At 36.9% G+C, this 20,662-nt stretch overlaps 1 protein-coding gene across 2 annotated transcripts; it reads left to right on the top strand.

Moving 5' to 3' along the window:
* The first annotated feature begins 4,364 nt into the window (after positions 1-4,364).
* On the top strand, positions 4,365-17,565 carry C1R (complement C1r). 2 transcript variants are annotated; one of them, XM_074269090.1, is made up of 11 exons: positions 4,365-4,487; positions 5,132-5,360; positions 7,259-7,451; positions 8,146-8,298; positions 8,414-8,610; positions 8,873-9,020; positions 9,167-9,288; positions 12,823-12,901; positions 13,778-13,918; positions 15,929-16,000; positions 16,279-17,565. In XM_074269090.1, coding segments are annotated over exons 1-11 (2,106 nt in total). In that variant the 5' UTR covers positions 4,365-4,485; the 3' UTR covers positions 17,049-17,565. The 2 variants fall into 2 exon arrangements, with proteins under 2 accessions (XP_074125191.1, XP_074125190.1); XM_074269089.1 differs by having other exon boundaries at positions 13,778-13,933; positions 16,279-17,449.
* The last annotated feature ends 3,097 nt before the right edge of the window (positions 17,566-20,662 follow it).

The following is a 20,662-nucleotide window of genomic DNA, read 5'->3' as shown; positions in this document are numbered from 1 at the left end:
CTCCTCTCTTTACCTAACACCTTTTAACCTTATTTCCAAACCACACAATAAACCTCTTTTATCAATCTAGGTTTTCAGGTCTGTAAATTCCTTTACAGAGGACTCTTGTGCTGCTACTAGACCTCATTTAACTCAGTATCCTTGCGCCGAATCCAAAGGGGTTGCAGGGGAGCTTCATTTGACTCCCTGTACCTTGAACTGCCAGCAGACCTCAATTAAACCTAATTTCATTTAGGTACCCCAATTCTAGACCTCATCAGTCCAGCCTTGTAATTTATCATTTTGAGTGTTTGTGGACCCTTAGAGAACCTCGCATCTGTAGCTATCTAGGGTACCCATATATGAGAGAGAAATGTCATCTATATCATACATAGAAAAAAAATGAAAAGTAAACTAGACCAAACAGTCCTATATGGAAGCATCTGCCTCTTAGCCTTCTTCCTATTCTACTCACTGATTGTTGGATATAAATAGGATGTAATCCTGACTGCACACATCTATGATTGTGAAAAAATGGATAGGAATATGCCCTGCTCAGCTAAGACAAGGCACTAAAATGGGAAATTTAACAATTTTTCTGCACACCTAAGGATCATGAAAGAGGGGAAGCTTTTCCTAACCTCTTCAGTTAAGTAGGATTCATAACAGAAGGAGCAATGTCAGATCTCCATTTCTACTTCTGTCTCCCAGCCACCATCTTTACTCTAGGATTACAATATTATATATTAATTATCATATTATTTCAATATAATATGTTAATATATATTAGTTGTTATATTTCTAATATAATAATGTGATATGAGTAATGTATAATATAATATAAAATATTTTAATAATTATAATGTATATTGCATTTATACTACCATTCTTGAGTCATCTCTTTGTCACTGGACTGCAGCATCCCCACTATTCTTGAGTCCTTAGTCATCTAAGCTATAAAAACCTTCATCTCTTCTGGAACTCCAAAGAACATCAGAGGAAAATAGAAAGCACAGACTGATTGCATCTCTTGATCTTATTTCTGACTAATTTCTGAATCTTTCATCTCCAGATGTGGAGTAGGTGGTATCTTGGACCCAGAGCAACATTGTTCTGGGAAATATTTCACAAGAGACTCACAAGAGACTGTTTCATAGTATTCTATGACTTGAAGGGTGGTGAAATATAGGCCCAAGGCAATGGTGATAGATAAGGCTTGAATTATTTGTTTACAGCTACTCTCTATAAGATGGTGATGGTCAGGGGCAGCTAGGTGGCGCAGTGGATAGAGCACCAGCCCTGAATTCAGGAAGACCCGAGTTCAAATCTGATCTCAGACACAACACTTCACACTTCCTAGCTGTGTGACCCTGGGCAAGTCACTTAACCCCAGCCTCAAAAAAAAAAAAAAAAAAAAAAAAAAAGACTGTGGTGGTCTCATGTGATGGAGACTCCTAAAGCGAGGAGGATGGCTGTGTTTAGCAGTGGTATATGTGCGACACACTTTTAAATTTAATCTGCATTACATTTATTTTCATGACTTTCTTAAATCTAGAAAATCAACAAAACAATAAACCAGGAATGGTTTGCAGCTTTTGTCAAATGAGTTGTAAATGCTCACTCTGAAAACTTAAGAGTTGACTTTCTAAAACTGGTAAGTGCTGGATCCAACACATCACTGGCTGAAAAGAAAATCATTCAGAAAGATTACAAGGCATTAGGGTACAATTCAGTCAATAAGCATTTATTAAGTGCCCATTGTGCACACATTAGATAATAGGGACAAAAAGACAAATCTGAGATAGTCCCTGCATTCAAGTTGTTTACATTGTACAACACGGAAAAATAAATAAATACAATATATATTCAAAGCAAAAGGAGAGGAGATTTACTATTTCAGCAACTGGAAGTTTACATAAAATTTAAGTCAAGTAATAAGCATTTATTAAGCATCTACTATGTACTAGGCACTGTGCTAAGTGCTGAAAATACAAAGAAAGGGTTATATAATGCAGACAAAGCTCTGTTTGACACCACTGCTGTAGCTGGTCCCATCTACTTTCAACTCATTTGCATATGTTCTGACCTGAGACTCTGCTCATCTCATCTCTGCTGTCCTCTGTCAGGAACTGTCAGGTCCCCAATTGCTGCCAGTCACTAATTCTGCCTCCCTGTTTGTGTGTTCCTGAAAGGGAGGGGTCCTGGTCAAAAAAAGGGTTGTGGAATAATGTACTTGTCTCTTCCTCTGTCTCTCATCCTCATGTTTTCTGTGAGCAAGTTTTTTTTCCAGGTACCCAAGGCTTCCCGGTCCTGCCTTCATAAACTCTAGCTAGTGATCTTCCTTCAATTTAATGATATCTCTGGGTGAGGAGTTAAAACTAAATTAATATTAATTGACTTCCAGGGTGACATCTCCATTTCAGTGTACAAGAAAACTAGTATAACATTTCTAGGATGCTGGAGACACTAACAAGAAGAAGAAGAAGGTAAGGGCTCTTCTCTATATCACAGACCAATACAAATCACACAATAGCTGTTTTAAAATGCCTATCATAAATGTGGAAATATGTTTAGAGAATTGCACATGTTTAACCTGTATTGGATTACTTGTCTAGGTGAGGGGAGAGAGGGAAGGAAGGGAGAAAAACATGAAATATTGCAAGGGTGAATGTTGAAAACTATCTTTGCATATATTTTGAAAAATAAAATAAAATATTTATCATTAATTGATTGTCATCCTGAATTGCAAGACCCAAGGAAGAATACAATGGTTCTATTCCCTTCCCATGTATCCTCTCTTCCAGTAATTCAGATCACTATTCCAGAGGCCCGAATGGCTTAGCATGTATCCAGAAAAATAACCTTAAACCAACTTTAAAGGCAATTCTAAATTCAATAATACTAGATCTGACATATTTAATTAAGTTTTTGAAAATCTACAGTTCCAGTTCAGCCTACAACAGTTTGTCTTTCCTGCACACCTCAACTGACCCCATGTATTGGAGTAAGTGCTGCATCTGTCATTAAATTTTCAGGAATTTTGTGAGCCGACTGCACAGTTTAATCATTTCCTTCAAAGCTAATATTATTTATTGATTTTAAAGAATTGGTGTCAATTGCAGCAGAGTGTATTTTCAATATATTATTATCTACTTTAAGTGAGCTTAGCCTTAATAATAAATATTTGAAGTGAATTTAATTGCATTTTGTTCCAATTGGTGCTAATACAATGATGAGAAGAAAGTCTGAAGTAATTATGGAATTGTGAGAAATTTTTCTAAAATTATCATTTACTGGGGCAGCTAAGTAGTACAGGAGAGTTAATCATTTTAAAATATTTCTAAATAAAATTTATCCCGTTTATCACCAACTCAATAAAAACCAAACCAACTAGAAAATAAATCAAAGAACTTGAAATTGAAATGATTATAGTAGGTTGATTACTGAGACTGAAATGGAAGGTATGTAGTTAATGAGCTGCTTTTGCTGTATGGTTCACACATCCTCTATTATAGGTGCATTTTTCTTTGTGCACTCTTCTTTGGTTTAGTAAAGAGATTAACTAAAAATAATTTCCTAATAAAGTCTGCTTTAATCATTGACATTCATGAAGAATTTTCATTACTTAAAACTTCAAGTTTAAGCCATCAAGATCAACTAACGTTCAAAAAGCAGAAAAATTAATTTAATGTGTGCTACAACCTTTGGAAAATTCTAAAATTGGCACTAGAAAGCATGACTCTCAAGTTGAAGATAAAGCCATTAATTTTAAAGATACTCTATTAAATAAAATGATAATTTAATGTTCTTTCTAGGCATAAATTACTAGAAAATATAATTTGACACATGAACTTATATCTTTGTCAAACAGAAACAATGGAGAATGCATTTGTAATTATCTGGATTTATTAGAACCATCTATTTGGCTTTCTGAAGAGCTAACTTGCCATACATAGCTACTGAAAAATAATCATGTCATTTAAGTGAAAATTTAAAACATGAAACTGACTTGAATAATTTCAAGATTTTGTGGATAGTAACATGGAATCAAACAATATTCCAATCCCTGCAACTATGAAGATGCAAGAAGAAGCAGATGATGTGGTTTCAAATTCTATTTGTTAACTGTGTGACCTTGGTTTGGTCAAAATAACTTTAATATGGAGAGAGATGATCTCTAAGGTTGCTTATAGATCTAAATCTGTGACTCTGTGAAAGGGTCCACTGGGAAATCCTTCTCTGTACACGACAGCAGATGGCACCACAAGCAGGGATTTTTAAAAACAAAACCAAAAAAAAAATCAAAATTCCGCTTTTTGTTTATGCAAATAGCCAATTCCCCTTAAATTTCCCTGAAATGGCTCTCTCCCTCCTCCCCACATATGCCCTCCTCCTTCCCTCCCCTTCATGTCTCCCCCCATCACCCTCCCCGCCCCGATCTCTCTCATTCCAGAGTGCATGAAGCAGCTGTGGGGAGAATCACGGACCCCTTCGCAGGCTTAGAGAATGTGAGTGGAACTGGCTGGGGAGAGGGAAGGGGTAGTCACTTGCTAAAGAGGAGGTAGACTTTCTCCTGCTGCCCTCATTTTCTTCCTGCCCTCATCCCCAAGATGAAACAACTTCTGATCTCAGTGGTCCCTGAGGATTACAAGGACCAATGATCACATTTCTTTTCTGTCCCACATTTGGTGGCAGACAACAGTGAGGGGGCAAGTAACATGGTAGAAAGACAGGGCACCCAATTTTCCCAAGTGGACATCATCCATGCAGAACTTACCCTCTCTCCCAGAGTCCTTTGCAACAACCAGCAGAAACAATTATTTGAAGGATTTGGCTTAGAAATCTGGACCCACCCATCTCCTCCCTCGCCCACCCCAGCTCCCTCCTTCCATCTCCAAACTAATATTATTTTGTTTCTGATTCATCCCTGTTCTGGGAAAACGAAATCTCTGTCCTGGATGGAGGAGGGGAAAGTGAAAGGGAGGAAATCAGAAAGTAAAGAGGAGGTCAACGACCTCAGGACCATTGTACCATAGACTGTGTCATTGACCAAAATGATAATGTTTCTTCTCCACCCTACTCGACACCATAGGGAAGACCATTACCTAATTCCCTTGTCTCTAGCCCTGTGTTTTCTTATTTCATTTAACAGGTCACTCTGGTGCCTTTTGGGATTACTCCTACTCTGTAAAATGGGAAGCTCCAAACCTCACATCCATGAGCTCTATGGAGAAGTGACATCCCCTATGTATCCCAAGTCATACCCTAACAACTACGATTACACCAGAGAGATCGTGGTCCCTAAGGGCTACACTGTGAAACTTGTTTTCTGGCAGTTTGATGTGGAACCATCTGAAAATTGTTTCTATGACTATGTCAAGGTATTCAATTGGGGAAGGGGATGGAGAAGGGGATGTCAAGGTGAAGAGAATTCAAAGAATCATGTAGACTTCAAGGACTGAGATCCTTCCCTCAGTCCCCACTCTCTGATTGGGATGGGGGTGGGAATTACATACAAATATCTGTCTTCTTAATATTCATTTAACATTTACTGAATCCTCATGGAATACTAGTCATTGAATAAACCTTCAGTCTCTGCCTTCCAATAAATAAAATCCAAGACAGAGAGGTAAAGGTAAGTTGCTGCTGACAAAAAAAAATACTATTATCAGAAATAGTCACTAATATTTTTTCCAAAGGGTAAATAAGGTTTTCCAAAGGGAAGGGACTCTTTTTTTTCTCCTTCATAAATGACTATGATAAAATCACCAAAGGCATCAAATTATATATATATAGTTTTAATTGCAAGTCTAGGGGCAGCTAGATGGTACAGTGATTACAGCATTGGTCTTGGAGTCAGGAAAACCCCAAGTTCAAATCCCACCTCAGACACTCACTAGCTGTATGATCCCAGACAGATCACTTAATCTGATATCTTAATTCTTCCCCAAAAAAGTCTGTCAATCAATTAGTTATTTGATGCTATGGATCAGATATATAGAAGTCTCATCCAATGAAGAGGGTAACCAAGGTACTTCTGAAAAGTATATCAGATTAGCAATCAAAATTTGGTTCAAATCTTAATTCTGTTACATAAAAGCTATGATCTTAATTCATCTCTTCAGGGCTCAGTTTCCTTATATATAAAATGAAAGAATTGAAATAAGTGACCCAAGGTAATTTTTAGATCTAAATCTCTACTCTGTGGTTTTAATTAGCATTGTCATCCCATATTTTCTACTAGCTAGCTAAAGGGACCTTAAGCTTGAATTAATCACCACACCAGCCCCCTCTCTCTAGCAGAACCTAGAGAGATCTATAGGATTCATTCTGTAAATATGTCTGACCACAGGTGGATGATCTTTTAGCAAATTATCCCCTCATCTTTGTGCCTCTCCCTTCTGTTTTTCAAATGAGATAGAGCCTGTGACATTCCAAGAGATTGCATTTTAGGAGATAAAAGATAAAACATATTGATTTTGGTTCCTTGTTTTCTGTTCCTTGATCTTTTTTAATGTAATATTAAGGGACATCTGGGATATAAGGAAAAGGGTTTTTAAAAATTCCCCCTTCCAAATTTTTAGAGAGGTCTTCAGAAAAATGAATGAGATAATTGGGTAAGTGGGCTACAGGAGACAGATGGTTGTTGTACATACCTGTGTCAGTCTGTAGGAGATGTAAGAAACATTATGCTGACTTTACATAACCAGGATAAGTACCAGAGGTGGAAGCCTTAAAATTTAGATTTGTGTGAAGTACATTGTGCAGCCTCGGGATCCTTAAGTCCAAAAGTGTCCTAGAAATTAAAAGATGAAAATTGCCAAGAGTACATTAAGCCTGGTAGAAAAGTAAGAAATAAAGGGACCAAATAGAGGGGAAACAAAATCCAAGGAAGGGAAAGAGTTGGTAGCGTTAATATGAGGAGAAGGGAAGGAGGGGGAATAATGAGGGTTGGGAGAAGCTCTTAGCAAGGGCTCCTGAAATAGGTTAGTATTATATAAAGACTGTTAGTAAGACATATGGCTGCTTGATCTTAAAGAGAAAAGTCAAAGGAAACTACTGAAGGATGAATTTAATATCATCTTCAATCCCTAGAAGTCATAAGTTCATTTAATTTAGAGCTAAAAGGGATCTTTTTAATATGTATTCACAGAAGCCAGAATATGATGGTGGGAAGGGTGGGTGGGGTTGGAGTGTCAGTGATGATTATCTTTTCAAATGGACCCTTACTGACTTGCCATTTGGTTGGGAATCTTTTCCTTAATTTTTCTTATGTTAGATCTCCGCTGATAAGAAAGACTTGGGTCGATTTTGTGGGCAACTGGGATCCAAAGCAGGCAATCCTCCTGCCCAGAAGGAGTTTGTGTCCCAGGGAAACCGTATGTGGTTAACATTTCATACTGACTTCTCCAATGAAGAGAATGGGACCACTATTTTCTACAAAGGTTTCCTGGCCTACTTCCAAGCCGTGGGTGAGTATGTACCACTATTGGATTTTAATACCAGCCATGACATTAGGGAGTCAATTTTCCTGGACTAAAGGATATCCATGGTAACAAATTGAAAAAGGGGTTCAGGAATCTGTCATAAACTATAGAATACTGAAGCAGGATCTTGGTTCTTTCCCCCATACACCTGTAAAAATAGCCTCTAGAGAGTAACAGAAAATTCTGACGTGTCATCAGTAGGCATTGCCCATGGGGTCTAGCCTACTATTAAAAAGCTCCATTACCAAGAGCAAGAACCAAGATTCTGTTCTTAGGGTTTTCCATGAAAAACTCCTTTAGAAAGATTCCTCCTTCACAACAATTCCTCCTTCTTTTGTTGTTGTATGCTTGAATTTTATTTTCTTTTTCATTTTTTTCCCTTTTTGATCTGATTCTTCTTGTACATCAAGATAATTTTGTAAATATGTATGCCTATATTGGATTTACATAGTTTTTTTTAATCATATTTAACTTATATTGGATTACTTGCTATCTAGGAGAGGGGATAGGGGAAAGGGGGAGAAATTGGAACATAAGATTTTATAAGGGTCAATGGTGAAAATTTATCCTTGCATATGTTTTGAGAATAAAAAGCTTCAATAAAAAAAGAAAGAAAGATTCCTCCTCCAGTCCCACAACAAAAAAGCATTCAAACCTTTCTTTGCTGATAATCTTCCAGATATGGATGAATGCACTGTCCAGGACAATGACAACGAGGAGAGCGCTAAGTCAGGGCTTCGGTGTGAACATTTGTGCCACAACTCAATCGGCAGTTACTTCTGCTCCTGCCGCCCCGGTTATGAGCTCCAAGATGATGGACACTCTTGCCGTGGTAAGAACCAGGTGATGGGAAGCAGGGAACTTCTAAGTTATGGAAGGAAGGGTGACTAAAAGACAAAGCAGGCAAAGAGTCTTTTTGTGACCTCCATCTGGCCTTATAATTGCAGCAGAGTGCAGTAGTGAGCTATTCACAGAAGAATCGGGGTACATCGCCAGCCTTGAGTACCCCAAAGCTTATCCCCCTGACATGCGCTGCAACTATAGCATCCGTGCGGATCGGGGCCTAACTATCAATCTCGAGTTTTTAGAGCCTTTTGAAATTGATGACCATCAGCAAGTTCACTGCCCCTATGACCAGCTCCAGGTACATCATCTTTTCCCTTATTGCTATATTTCTTCTCTGCTATTTCTCTGTCTAGAGCATGGTGGGCACAGAACAAGACAACTTCCTGCAGTCAAAACCTCAGAATGTCAGATCATACCAACTCCAAAGTATAAGTGGCCCTACCTGTACACCAGTCAGAAATATTCCATTTCAGGTAGCTCAACATTGCAAGTGCATGCATATCCTTGATAATAAGTCAGAACACTGACTTCTCTTTTTCTTCCCTCTTACATACCACCAGGTCTATGCCAGTGGGAAGCCCCTTGGAGAGTACTGTGGAATTAGGAGTCCTGGGATCATCAACACCAGCAGCAATGCTGTGGATGTACTATTCTTCACAGATGAGTCAGGAGACAGCCGTGGCTGGAAGATCCACTATGCCACTGAAAGTAAAGAGCACCCCACCCAGTCTACCCCACCACCCAATCACAATTTAGCATTCCCATTTGCAAAGACAAAACCTGGAAGGGAAAAGACAAAAAGTGAAAAGTTGATGGTCCTGAAATTCACACTCATCTCCATTGTTCCTCAACAGTTATCAAGTGTCCACAGCCAAAGACCCTTGATGAGTTCACCATTATCAGTAACCCCCAACAACAATACCAATTCCGTGATTACCTCATTGTGACCTGCAAAACTGGCTACCAGCTCACAGAGGTGAGAATTCAGGGTAGGAGAGAAAGCCTGATCTCAACAGAATTACTTAATCAAGATAAAATCCATGTCAGGCAAGTCTTCACTTCAAGGGGAGGTCAATAGGAAAGGGTCACCTCAACTCCAGGTCTGCTTCTCTGGAAAATGAGCATGATTTGGTCACCTAATTCAGGGAAAACCAAGGCTTTGGGGGTCTCATTCATACTAACCAATTTCACAAGGGAGCTATTAACAAATCAGAATGCTAATTTGCTATTTGCAGGAAAGGGTATTAATAGATGCCTAGTGTATTAATAGCAAATTAGTTTTTTTAGAAAATAGACAGAAAAATAGCAGATTAATAGAATTAGTGTCCAGAAGAAGAAAGTTGATAGTCCCACTCCATTCTTCCCTAGTCAGACCAATTCAGGGCCCCATATCTTGAAAAAAAAACAAGGATGAAAGTGAGGTAAACAACCAGGATGGCATGAGTACTAGATACTATGTCTAATAAATGTCAGTTCATGGAACTTAAGATATTTAGCCTGGAAAAGACTTATGGAGGAAAGAATATGAACATTTAATATATAGCACTCACTCAATTAAATGTTTTACTATTATTATCTCACTTGGTCTTCACAATAGCTCTGCAAAGATAGGTATCATTTATTTTGTTTTATAGTTGAGGAAACTGAGGCAAAATCACAAAAATACTAAGTGTCTGAAGCTGGTTTGAACTCACAATTTCCTATCTCCAAGCTTGGTACTCTAACCACTTCACTACCTAACTGATGTGTGATTTAAGGAGTCATTTGTTTTTAAATTTTTGAAGGGCTGTTACATAGAAGTAAATTTGTTCTGCTTGAGTCCAGAAGGCAAAACTAGGATTAGAGGGTGGAAGCTAAAGGGATCCAGATTTGGACTTGGTTAAGAAGAAACTGACTAACAATTAGAACCCTCCCATAGGGGCTCTTGAAATTCTCTGTAGAATTGGCATCTTAGCATTCACCAGTGATTACTATGGGAGGTTGTTGTGGACAGGAATCAAGATGTATGGTAAGATTGAGTAGAAGTCAGTCAAGGTCCTTTTCTCTGCCTCAGTTTCTTTGTTTGTAAAATGAAGATTTTATAATACCTACCTCTCAGGATGGTTGTGAGGATCAAATGAGATTATAAAAGTAAAGCATTTAGCACAGTGCTTGGCACATAATAAATGCTATATAAATATTAACTGTTATTATTGTCATCATTATCATTATTATTAGAGTCATGATTCTATTTCCCTTGTTATAGCACATACTGAGGGCAGCCAGGAAGACCCAAGTTCAAGTCTAATCTCAGATATTTACTAGCTATTTGACTCTGGCCAATTCACTTAATCCAGTTTGCCTTAGTTTCCTTATCTGTAAAATGAGCTGGAAAAGAAAATGGCAAACCATTCAAGTATCTTTACCAAGAAAACTACAAATAGGGTTACTGAAACAAATGAAGAAAAAATTACTGACTATACAACCCTGGGCAAGGCACTCAACTCTTAACCTAAGTTTTCTTAGCTATAAAATTGGAATAATATTACATGTACTTATATTAACCACTTCACATGATTGTGAGGAAAGTGCTTGGAAAACTTAAAGCAATACATAAGATGTCTCAGAGTTTTAGTGCAATTTTAAGCTATGAAAGCAATTTTAAGCTTCAATAACTTAAATAAATTTAATTTAATGTTTACAATTTAATGGCTTAAATAGTTTTAATAGCTTTAAATTGTACTAAGATTTCTGGGAATCCTGTATGAATTTTATTTATTATTGAGTATATGATTAGAATAAAAGAAGCCAGATAAGTTGCTCTTCTTCCTTATAAGGAAATTTTTGTCTAAATTGATCTGAATGAGTTTTCTAAAAGAACATCATTTTCTCTAGACCACACTAGAGATTTCAGTGAGGAAGGTAAATGATTTACACCTGTGAAAATTGTCTGCAGAGAAGGGAATCCTCATTAATGCATCTGCATCTGATATTACATTTCAATTTTAGTCTTGAGACATATTTCCCAAATTCTTCATTTATTTCTTCTAGTTCAGTTGATCTTCATAATATTCCAATAATAATATCCTCTTTTTTCCCCTCCCTTGATTTTTACCCAAAAAATGTCTTTTGTACTCCCCCCAAAGGTTCTTATATGCACTAATTATTCTCTTCAGACTTCTCCTACTATTTATATCTTCCTTAGCTCCAAACTTAGAAAAGCAGTTATTCTCCTTAAGCTAAACCTAATGCCTAAATCTAAAGATTTTTTCTAAATTCTCATCTTCTCTGAAAGATTTAATACTATTGATCACCTCCTCCCAGACACTCATTCTCCTCTGGTATTTCATGACACCAATCTCCTCAATCTCCTCCTACCTCCCAAATCGAAATTTCTCATTCTTTGCTTTGCTAGATCTTCATCTATGACATGCTCAATCATTTTTGGTATAGCCCAGTGCCCATATTCAATTGCTTTTCTCATCAGTTCTTATGAGTTCAAATGATCATTTCTATGCAAATGGTTCCCAAATCTATGTACACAGTTCTAGGCTGCTTTCTGTGTTCCAGTACCACATCATCATCTGTCCTTTGTTAACCTTTGATGAGCCAAGAAGGGTACTAGTGGGACTGGACTCATGGGTTTTCAATTCAATTCAACAAATATCTATTAAATACTTGATGTGTGTTTGATAGGGGCTGGAGCGTCAAATACTTTCTAATATAATAATTAGTGTTTTGACAGATACACCAATAAGTGTTATAAAAGGGGGGAATGTGATATGGGCAAAGGAGAATCAGGCAAAGTTTTCTTAACACAAGTTATATTAAGTGACTTCCATCTACCTCTAATATCTCTTTCTTCCTTCGCTGTAGCCTCACATAAGTAGTTATTTATGAGAAATTTAGAAAAAGATGGTTAGTAAGTCTTTAAGGAGAAGATGGTGCCTTAATTGGGCATTAAAGAAGAAAGAAAAAAAAAGATAAATTTTAACAGGAGTTGGGAGAGGTTGTCTATTCCAGTGGTTCTCAAACTTTTGTTATTAGTATTTTTATACTATTACAAATTATTGAGGATCTATCCAAAGAGTTTTTGTTTATATGGGTTATATTTATGGATATTTATCATATTGAAATAAAAACTAATCTTAAATTTGTAGACCCTCTAAGAGGGTTCCAGAGACTCCCAGGATTTACTTTGAGAACTATTCCAGGTATGAAGGACAAAAATGGGGAGTTGTGCCAGGAAGAGGAAGAATTTCAGGTAAGGTTAGAAAGATCAGTCGGAACCAGGTTGCTTTATAACCAGGGGCAAAACTTTCTCATTTTGTGTCTCTGTAAAAAGGGTCAAAAATATCTCCAAGGTAAGACAGAAGGAGCAGTAAGTTACTAGATTTGAGAAGGCCCAAGAACATTAGGATAGGAAGCAGCAGAAACAGTAACAGGAAATGTAATCACATCACTAATTTCTCCCAACAGCCACTTTTATTACCATTAAAAAAAATGCTCTTCTCTTTCCTCCAAAAACCAGAGGAACCAGAAACTGAACTCCTTCACTTCTTTCTGCCAGGATGATGGCACATGGCACCGAGCTATGCCCCACTGCAAGAGTAAGTAACCGCTGGCAGGGATATCATCCCCAGTGAGACTTGCTCTCTTCACAGAGAGGGGAAATACAACTCAAAAGGTGAAGATAGAAGGGTGTCAGGCTAAGCCCCTTACCATGACATCTTTCCTTGTTGCCCCTCCCCCAGCTTAATTCCTCAAGAGTTATAGTCTAAATTGGAGAAGAAGCCTATATAATTTCAAATCATTGCTCACCAATAGTGAAAAGTTTGGTTGGCTCCTCCAGGAAGTTTCTTTCATTTTTCTCGCCACAAAAGTGACCTGCTTATAGGAAAAGCCTTTTTTTCCCAAAAACCTTCATTCAACAATCTATTCTTTGAGCAAAAAGCTCTTTCCTTTCTTAATGAGACTCTGTTCAATCAATTCTTTATTTGGGGCTTAAATGGTGCTAGTACCACTATACTGGTAATAAGGATACAAGAAAAATTGAAATAGTATCTGCTTTCAAGAAACTTACATTTAAAGAAATCAGTGTACTTATATGCATGTATTATATTGTATATCTGTATATTCATGTATAAGTATACACATATGGTATATAAAAATAAAAATATTAACAAAGCAAATTAAAAAAAAAAGGAGTGGTAACTGACAGCCAGGGAATATCAGGAAAAGAGCTTTCTTTTATATAGAAAATGTTTGATGCTAAAAAGGTAGAAATGAGGAAGGAAGGAATTCTGAGCATTGGGAACAGCCTGGACTAAGGTATAGAGTTAAAATATTAATCATGAGGAACAAGCAAGGCAGTTTGGATGAACTAAAGAGTGCATGAAAGGGAATGTATGTTTGTTAAGGAAGTTTGGAATCAGATTGCAAAACTCTATATAAATACCGAACTACAACTCTGTTGTTTCCTACAGTTGTGAACTGTGGAGTTCCCCAAGATCTACCTAATGGGAACTTCAGCTACATTACTAAAAAAGGGGAAAATACCTACCAATCTGAGATCCTTTACACTTGCCAGGAGCCATATTATCAGATGGCAAATAAAGAGGAAAGTGGTAAGTGTTCATCAGGTAAGCACTAGTAGAAATTTGGGATAAGGTAGATTGTCCCTTGTCTTTTCTACCATCCAGAACAAAAAGTATCTCTTCACTTTGTTATTTGGGTCTTTCTTTTCAACAAAGGTGAATCTTAGAGGACCAGCCCTGGAGTCAGGAGGATCTGACTTGAAATCTAAACTCAGACATTTAACACTCACTGGCTATGTCTGAGCAAATCACTTAACCCTGATTGCCTCAAATAAAAAAATTAATTAATTAATTAATTAAAAAAAAAAAAAGCAAATCTTCTCCCATAATAAGCCAGGAAAAAAATAATATCATACTCAAAAACATTCCTAAATTTTGATGAACTAGAGGTAATATCTGGACTTTTGGATTTTGGGAGTCTCATTCCTGACTACTGGACACTAACTCAGAACTTGCTGGACAGAAGAAAGAGATGGTTCTTTTGGCTGATGCTAAAGAAACACCATCCCATCCACAACTACCAAGATGGAAATATATTAGCCCTTCTCCCTTCCACAGACACCATTTGGTTTGTCCTTGAGTTGTTCTCATTCATTATTTTCACCAGTTTCACATGTATATTTATACAAATTCTGTGTATGGTTCACAATACGATTTACCCTTGGTAACTCATACCCTTCTTTCAAAGATGGCCATGGTCATGATTAATGGTCATCTATGTGGGCCTAGCCCTTTATCTGACAGAAAGTAAGACTTTCACAATAAATGGTCTCCTATTAAACGATGAAGGATCTCTGAGGAAGATACTCCATACCCCAGCCTTTCTCTTTTGCTTGTTCAAGTATTTAAATGCTGCACTTCGCAATCAGGAAGTTAATTCTTAAGTCAGACTAGGTTTTTTACTTACTTCTGTACAGCTAGCAAAGCATATAAATATAAATGTTGAATTTTAAACAAATGAAAACTATTCAATCCATTTGCTCTTGTTGCAGCTTTCACATATTTAATCCCTAACAGCCAACCATTGTGTACTATACAAAGCTCTGTCCAAGGGAATACTTTTTGCATTCATATAGTACCTAACATTTTGCGAATGGCTTTCCTCACTACTATGAGGTAGTTCATGCAGAGAATCATTCCATTTTAAGATGGGGAATCTGAAACCAAAAGAAGTGAAACAATTTATCAGTATACAACTTTTAAGTACTGGAACTCAAAATCTTATCTTCAGACTCAAAGTCCGCTGCTCTATTCACTCCCCTATGCTGCCTCTCCAGAAAGAGATATGAGAAGGAAAAGAGTAGCTAACATTTTAATATGGAAAATGGAAGACAGAGACACAAGTAAAGAAATAACAATTACAAAGAAATTACTAATAAGTACAAATTACCAGTCACATTCACATATGTGTGTATATGCATATATGCTTTCATATATGATGTATAGATAAAGATGGATAGATAGATTTCTGAAATCTAGGATTGAGCCATCCTCCGACAATCAAAAAAAAAGCAAAATAGTGTCTATAACACATTTCTTTTCATAAATTAATTATTGGTTAGTTTATCTAATGGCTTCTGTCCTAGAGAACTGTAAATATATAAATTGCATTTATTGAGTTGATAAAGTGTATTTGATTTTACTCCTTAACGGCAGCAGAATAGATAGAGCACTGGGCTTAGAATAAGGAGGACTCATGTTTATGAGTTCAAATCCATCTTCAAATACTTCAAATACTTACTTAGCCCTGTTTCCCTATTTTCTCATATGTAAAATGAGTTTGAGAAGGAAATGGCAAATAACTCCAGTATGTTTGCCAAGAAAACCCCAAATGGGGTCACAAATGGTGGGACACAACTGAAATGACCAAACAACAATTACTCCTTGGTTCTGAAAGCTGTGATAATTCCTACTATTGTCTTTATAAACTCTTTCACTTCAATTCTTAATCTCTTATTTTATCTTGAAGTTCATTCAGCAAATTAATTTTTCAGCCTCTTCCCTATATGCGTAATCATACTTTCTTTTCTTTCTCTTTAGTGACTTATACCTGCACAGCCCAAGGCATCTGGAAAGACAAATATGGAAACAAAATTCCTCAGTGTTTACCTGGTGAGCAAAGACCCATTGGGATTTAGTATGAGCAATTCATAAAGAGACCTAGCCCACCCCTTCCCATAAAGCCCTGACATGAGAGAAAAAAGGGCAGAGAGGAACTGAGATATTAAGAAAAGAAGACATTCTAGCGGGGGGAGAAAGGAGTCAGAAGAGAAAACAAGTAAAGGGTCAAGATCTTAACAGTGATTGGATGAAGGTAGGTTGAAATAAGGAAGAATGGGTTTGATGAACATAAGATGATTTGGCCTTCTTTCTTCTTCCTCTCTTTCCAGTGTGTGGGAAGCCAGTTATTCCTGTATTTGAAAATCAGCGGATCATTGCAGGGAAAAAAGCTCGATTGGGCAACTTCCCTTGGCAAGTTTTCACCAACATTTATGGACGTGGAGGTGGGGCACTACTAGGTGACAGATGGATCCTTACAGCTGCCCATACCATCTACCCTAAGGACAATCCTTCAATCCAGAATTCATCTATCCATGTATTCTTGGGTCATACAAATTTGGATGAGATCATGAAAATGGGGGCCCACCCCATCCGCAATGTCTTCATCCACCCAGGCTATGATCAAAGTGATGTGAACAACTTTGACAATGACATTGCTCTTCTAGAGCTGGAGAACAGTATCCCCTTAGGTCCCTACCTCCTTCCCATCTGTCTGCCAGATAATGAAACCTTATATGAAAAGGGATTCATGGGCTATGTCAGTGGCTTTGGAATAGAAGACCAAAAAATATATGATGACCTGAAGTTTGTGAGTTTGCCCATGGTCTCAAGAGAGAACTGTCAGAATTGGCTCAATTCAAAAATGAGCAGCCAGGTGTTTTCCAACAACATGTTTTGTGCTGGTGACAAGACTACAAAGAAAGATGCTTGTCAAGGAGACAGTGGAGGAGTCTTTGCAGTGAAAGATGAAACTAGAGATCGTTGGGTAGCCACAGGCATTGTGTCCTGGGGTATTGGGTGTGGCAGAGGATATGGTTTTTATACCAAAGTCCTCCAGTATGTGGATTGGATTAAGGGAATAATAGAAAAAGAGAATTAAAAGAAGGAAAAACTAAGAGCTAAAATATTTCAGGAATATCCAAGTCCCAAGCAAAAAAAGAGAGCACGTCATTCTAACAGGCTATTGTTACTTAGGCAGTTGCATCCACATTAAAAGTTACTGATGCAGAAATTCAGGTTGTGAAATTAGTTCTTTTCTCCATTTCTCAATCATCTCAGACAGATGAGAAGATCAGTGTCCTAGACCAAGCTTTTTTTTTTATCTCTTCTCTGTTTCATCTTTCCTCATTCCATAGTCAAATCTTCATTCCTTGAGTTGAAACACTGAATAATCAGTTTGACAAAGATATAGAAATGAAAATAGTGATAAAGACTTCTGTTTGTTTGTTTTTTCCATTCTAATAGTATTTTTTTCCAAATACATATAAGGGTAGTTTTCAACATTCATTTTTGTAAGATTTTGTGTTCCAAATATTTCTCCCTTTCTCTCTTAACCTCCTCTCACCCCAAGACAGCAAGCAATCTGATACAGATTAAACATGTGCAATCCTTTTAAATATGTTATATATCTTTGTCATGTTGTGCAAGAAAAATCAGACCAAAAGGGGAAAAACCATGAGAAAGAAAAGGCAAACAACAACAAAAAGATGAAAATCTTATGCTCTGAGCCACAATGGCAAGGATGCAGATGGCTTTTTCCTTCCCATCCCTTCTGTTCTACAACTGAAGTTAGATAAGAGCAGAAAGCGTTGATTTAGGACTGACCCCAGGAAAAGTTGTGACAAGAGATAAATGGTCTTGGGCATGTAGTGTGATAATCATTGCCTCTTGGGAAAATGATGTCCATTTCTTTTCCTGTAGCATATAAGATATTTGGGTATTATGACCTGTTACCCCTCAGTCCCATATTCCAGCCCTCAGTCCATCATGTCCCATAAAGAGTTGGAATTACAGATTGACAAAGGAACTGAGATTATTAATTGTGCATTTCAGTTAGTCTTACTGCTTACCTCCATTTAGCAAAGTTGAGGGAAACAAGTTTCATGATACTACTCAACCCAGTTCCCTGAACAGAAGTTTAGCCAGATCTTTTCTAATCTTCCAGTCTTTCACATCATGACACAGTCCTTCCAAATATTCACAACCTTTATATAACTCACAACTCTTCTCCCACCTCATTCCTATAGCCATCCAACTATTACAATTACATTTCACTTTTGTCCCTTTTCTGTAAAATGTAGACCATTCTAGGGTCTTCTTCAAGAGATGTTTGCCAAGAAGATAAAACAGAGTCAATTTGAATGCATTAACCAAATTTTTTTTATAAGATACCATGATTTGAGCTCTTGATCTTTGATTAACATTGGTTTCTTGTATTGACACCTGTTTCTTCTATGAGAACAGCTATATTCTATTGACCTAACCAAACTTACAAACTATTAACAATATGCATAAGTCAAATATGATGATAAACAGTAGGTTGACATAAAATATAGTGTCAAAGGTTCATAAATTAAACCTAGAAGAAATGTTAGAGGTAATCCCAGAGAGAAGTAACATAGCATATGGTTCCTCAGAGTTCCTTCTTAGTTATATATTGTAGCCTGGTCACTCCCACCATTCCTCTATCTATCCTCCTCTTTAGTTCTTCAGAGTCAGTGGTGTTCCAAGTCTCACTGATATACCGCAATACTTGTACAATATCTGTGTTAAAAAGATGGACCTTTCTTACTATGGGAAGCTTGGAATCAATAAAAATGCTTTGTATTTTTTGCTGCAAAGATAGCTGATGGAATAGTGGATAGAGTGCTGAGCCTGGAGCCAGGAAGCCCTCAATTAAATCAATCTGAGACTCGTCATTAGTTTCGTGACTCTGGACAAGTTGCTTGAACTCTGTCTCAGTTTCCTCAACTGTAAAATAAAGATGATAGCACCTAACTCGCAGGATTATGAAAATCAAATGAGTTAAAAAGTGCTCAACACAGTGTCTGGCATACAGAAGATGCTACATAAATGTTTATTCTTTTTCCTTCTCCAATTTCCCAAAGACAATTTAACCCATTCTCCTTTTTCAACTCTGGGCTCTGCCTGTTTTCCATGTGTATGAACATAGTAGCATTATTTGTAATTGTTTCCAAACTGAAAACAACCTAAATATCCAGCAATAGAAGAACTGGTAAGCAAATAGTGATACATTAATGAAATAAAGAGCCACTGTTGCATAACAGGTTCAAGGTCTGCCACTGATATATGTTGACTGGAATCAATACATATTGATCCTGAGAGAATCACTTCAGTTCTCAGTCCTCCAGGCTACTTTCTAATTGTAGGACTCTTTCAATTCTGCAAAAATAGAGAGTTTCCTCTTTAGGAGTTGCCATCATTAATGAAATCACAGCTCTAGACTAAAGGGAATTGCTGTCTCCCTACCTTCTCACCCAAATATGATTATCCTTTGATCAGCATTCCCAGAATCGAAGTGGTTATTGACAGAAAAAAAAAAAAAAAAAGAAAAAAAAAAGTCTGTATGAAAAACAAATCCTAGCAGAACTATATATAATAGTGAAAAAATTATAAATAAAGTAAAAACCAAATAATTGGATAATTAACAAGCCCAATCTATGAATATAATGAAATACTACAGTCCCATAGTGCCATACATCTTTTGGGCTACTTCTTAATTCACACTCTCAAGTCCAGTTGCTCTTGAATGGGTTCAAGTTGCATCTGGGTTCTAGTTTCAAGTGGGTTCACACTCCTAAAATTAGAGTACACAAATCTCACCAAAATGAGATATGTTTCTAATAAAATCTCCTTCCAGGGACTGAATCAAAAAACAGAGTACATGGGCATTCCCAAGCTAGATTTTTTTTTTTTAAGTTCTAGGTAATACTTCAAAATTGACAGACTTTAAAAAAGGATCCAGTCTGTGTTGCCACACAGGTACAGAATCCATTTTTGTGGCTAAATCAAAAGAGAGGAAAGACAGTTTTCTATGACTCTCCCAGCAGTCATAGGCAAAGGATATTGGGCAGTCATGGGTAAAGGAATTAAGTCTGTACAAAAATTCATGAGTGGACTGCATCTTGGTCAGAGATTACCAAACTGTTGGTCCATGATCATGAGATACCTAGGTTGTGAAAACCTTCTTTTTGGCTGCTTTTCCTTAACTAAAGCTTTGTCACTGGGAATCATGTATTCCCAACTTAACAATCTTACTAGTTCCTTCTTATTGCCTCTCAGAGGTTATGAGATGAAATAGGAGATAGGAAAGGAAACAGAAGGGACCAAATACCCTGCCAGACATGGTAATACTCCATCCTAGAAATGGAAGTATATTCTTTGTACATGCTTACTGAAGTTTCAATATTAAAGCTAGTAATTGAGCAATGGTTTCTTTTTACTATATCCAAACTTGCAAGTTTTCCTCACATAAATAATAATTAGTCTTTATATAATGTTTCACAAAGCATTTTACAAATATTATCTCATTTTATTCTTAAAACAAGCTAGGGAGGTAGATGATATTATTATCCCTATTTTACAGATTAAAAAACTAAAGCAGATAGAAATCAATTGGTTGATTATTGTACTTGGTTCTCAAAGAGGACCAAAATGATATCATTATGTTAGAGTTGAGTTACAGTGTGTCTG

The sequence above is a fragment of the Sminthopsis crassicaudata genome, chromosome 5, assembly GCF_048593235.1.
Source record: "Sminthopsis crassicaudata isolate SCR6 chromosome 5, ASM4859323v1, whole genome shotgun sequence".
Classification (NCBI taxonomy): Eukaryota; Metazoa; Chordata; class Mammalia; order Dasyuromorphia; family Dasyuridae; genus Sminthopsis; species Sminthopsis crassicaudata.
This window is presented reverse-complemented; position numbering and strand designations above follow the sequence as displayed.

What these genes read in the sequence shown, in the direction of transcription:
- C1R (XM_074269089.1), top strand. An exon ending in GCCCCTATGACCAGCTCCAG is followed by an intron (nt 8,611 to 8,872) that starts GTACATCATCTT and finishes ACATACCACCAG; the next exon opens with GTCTATGCCAGTGGGAAGCC. An exon ending in AATTCCTCAGTGTTTACCTG is followed by an intron (nt 16,001 to 16,278) that starts GTGAGCAAAGAC and finishes CTCTCTTTCCAG; the next exon opens with TGTGTGGGAAGCCAGTTATT.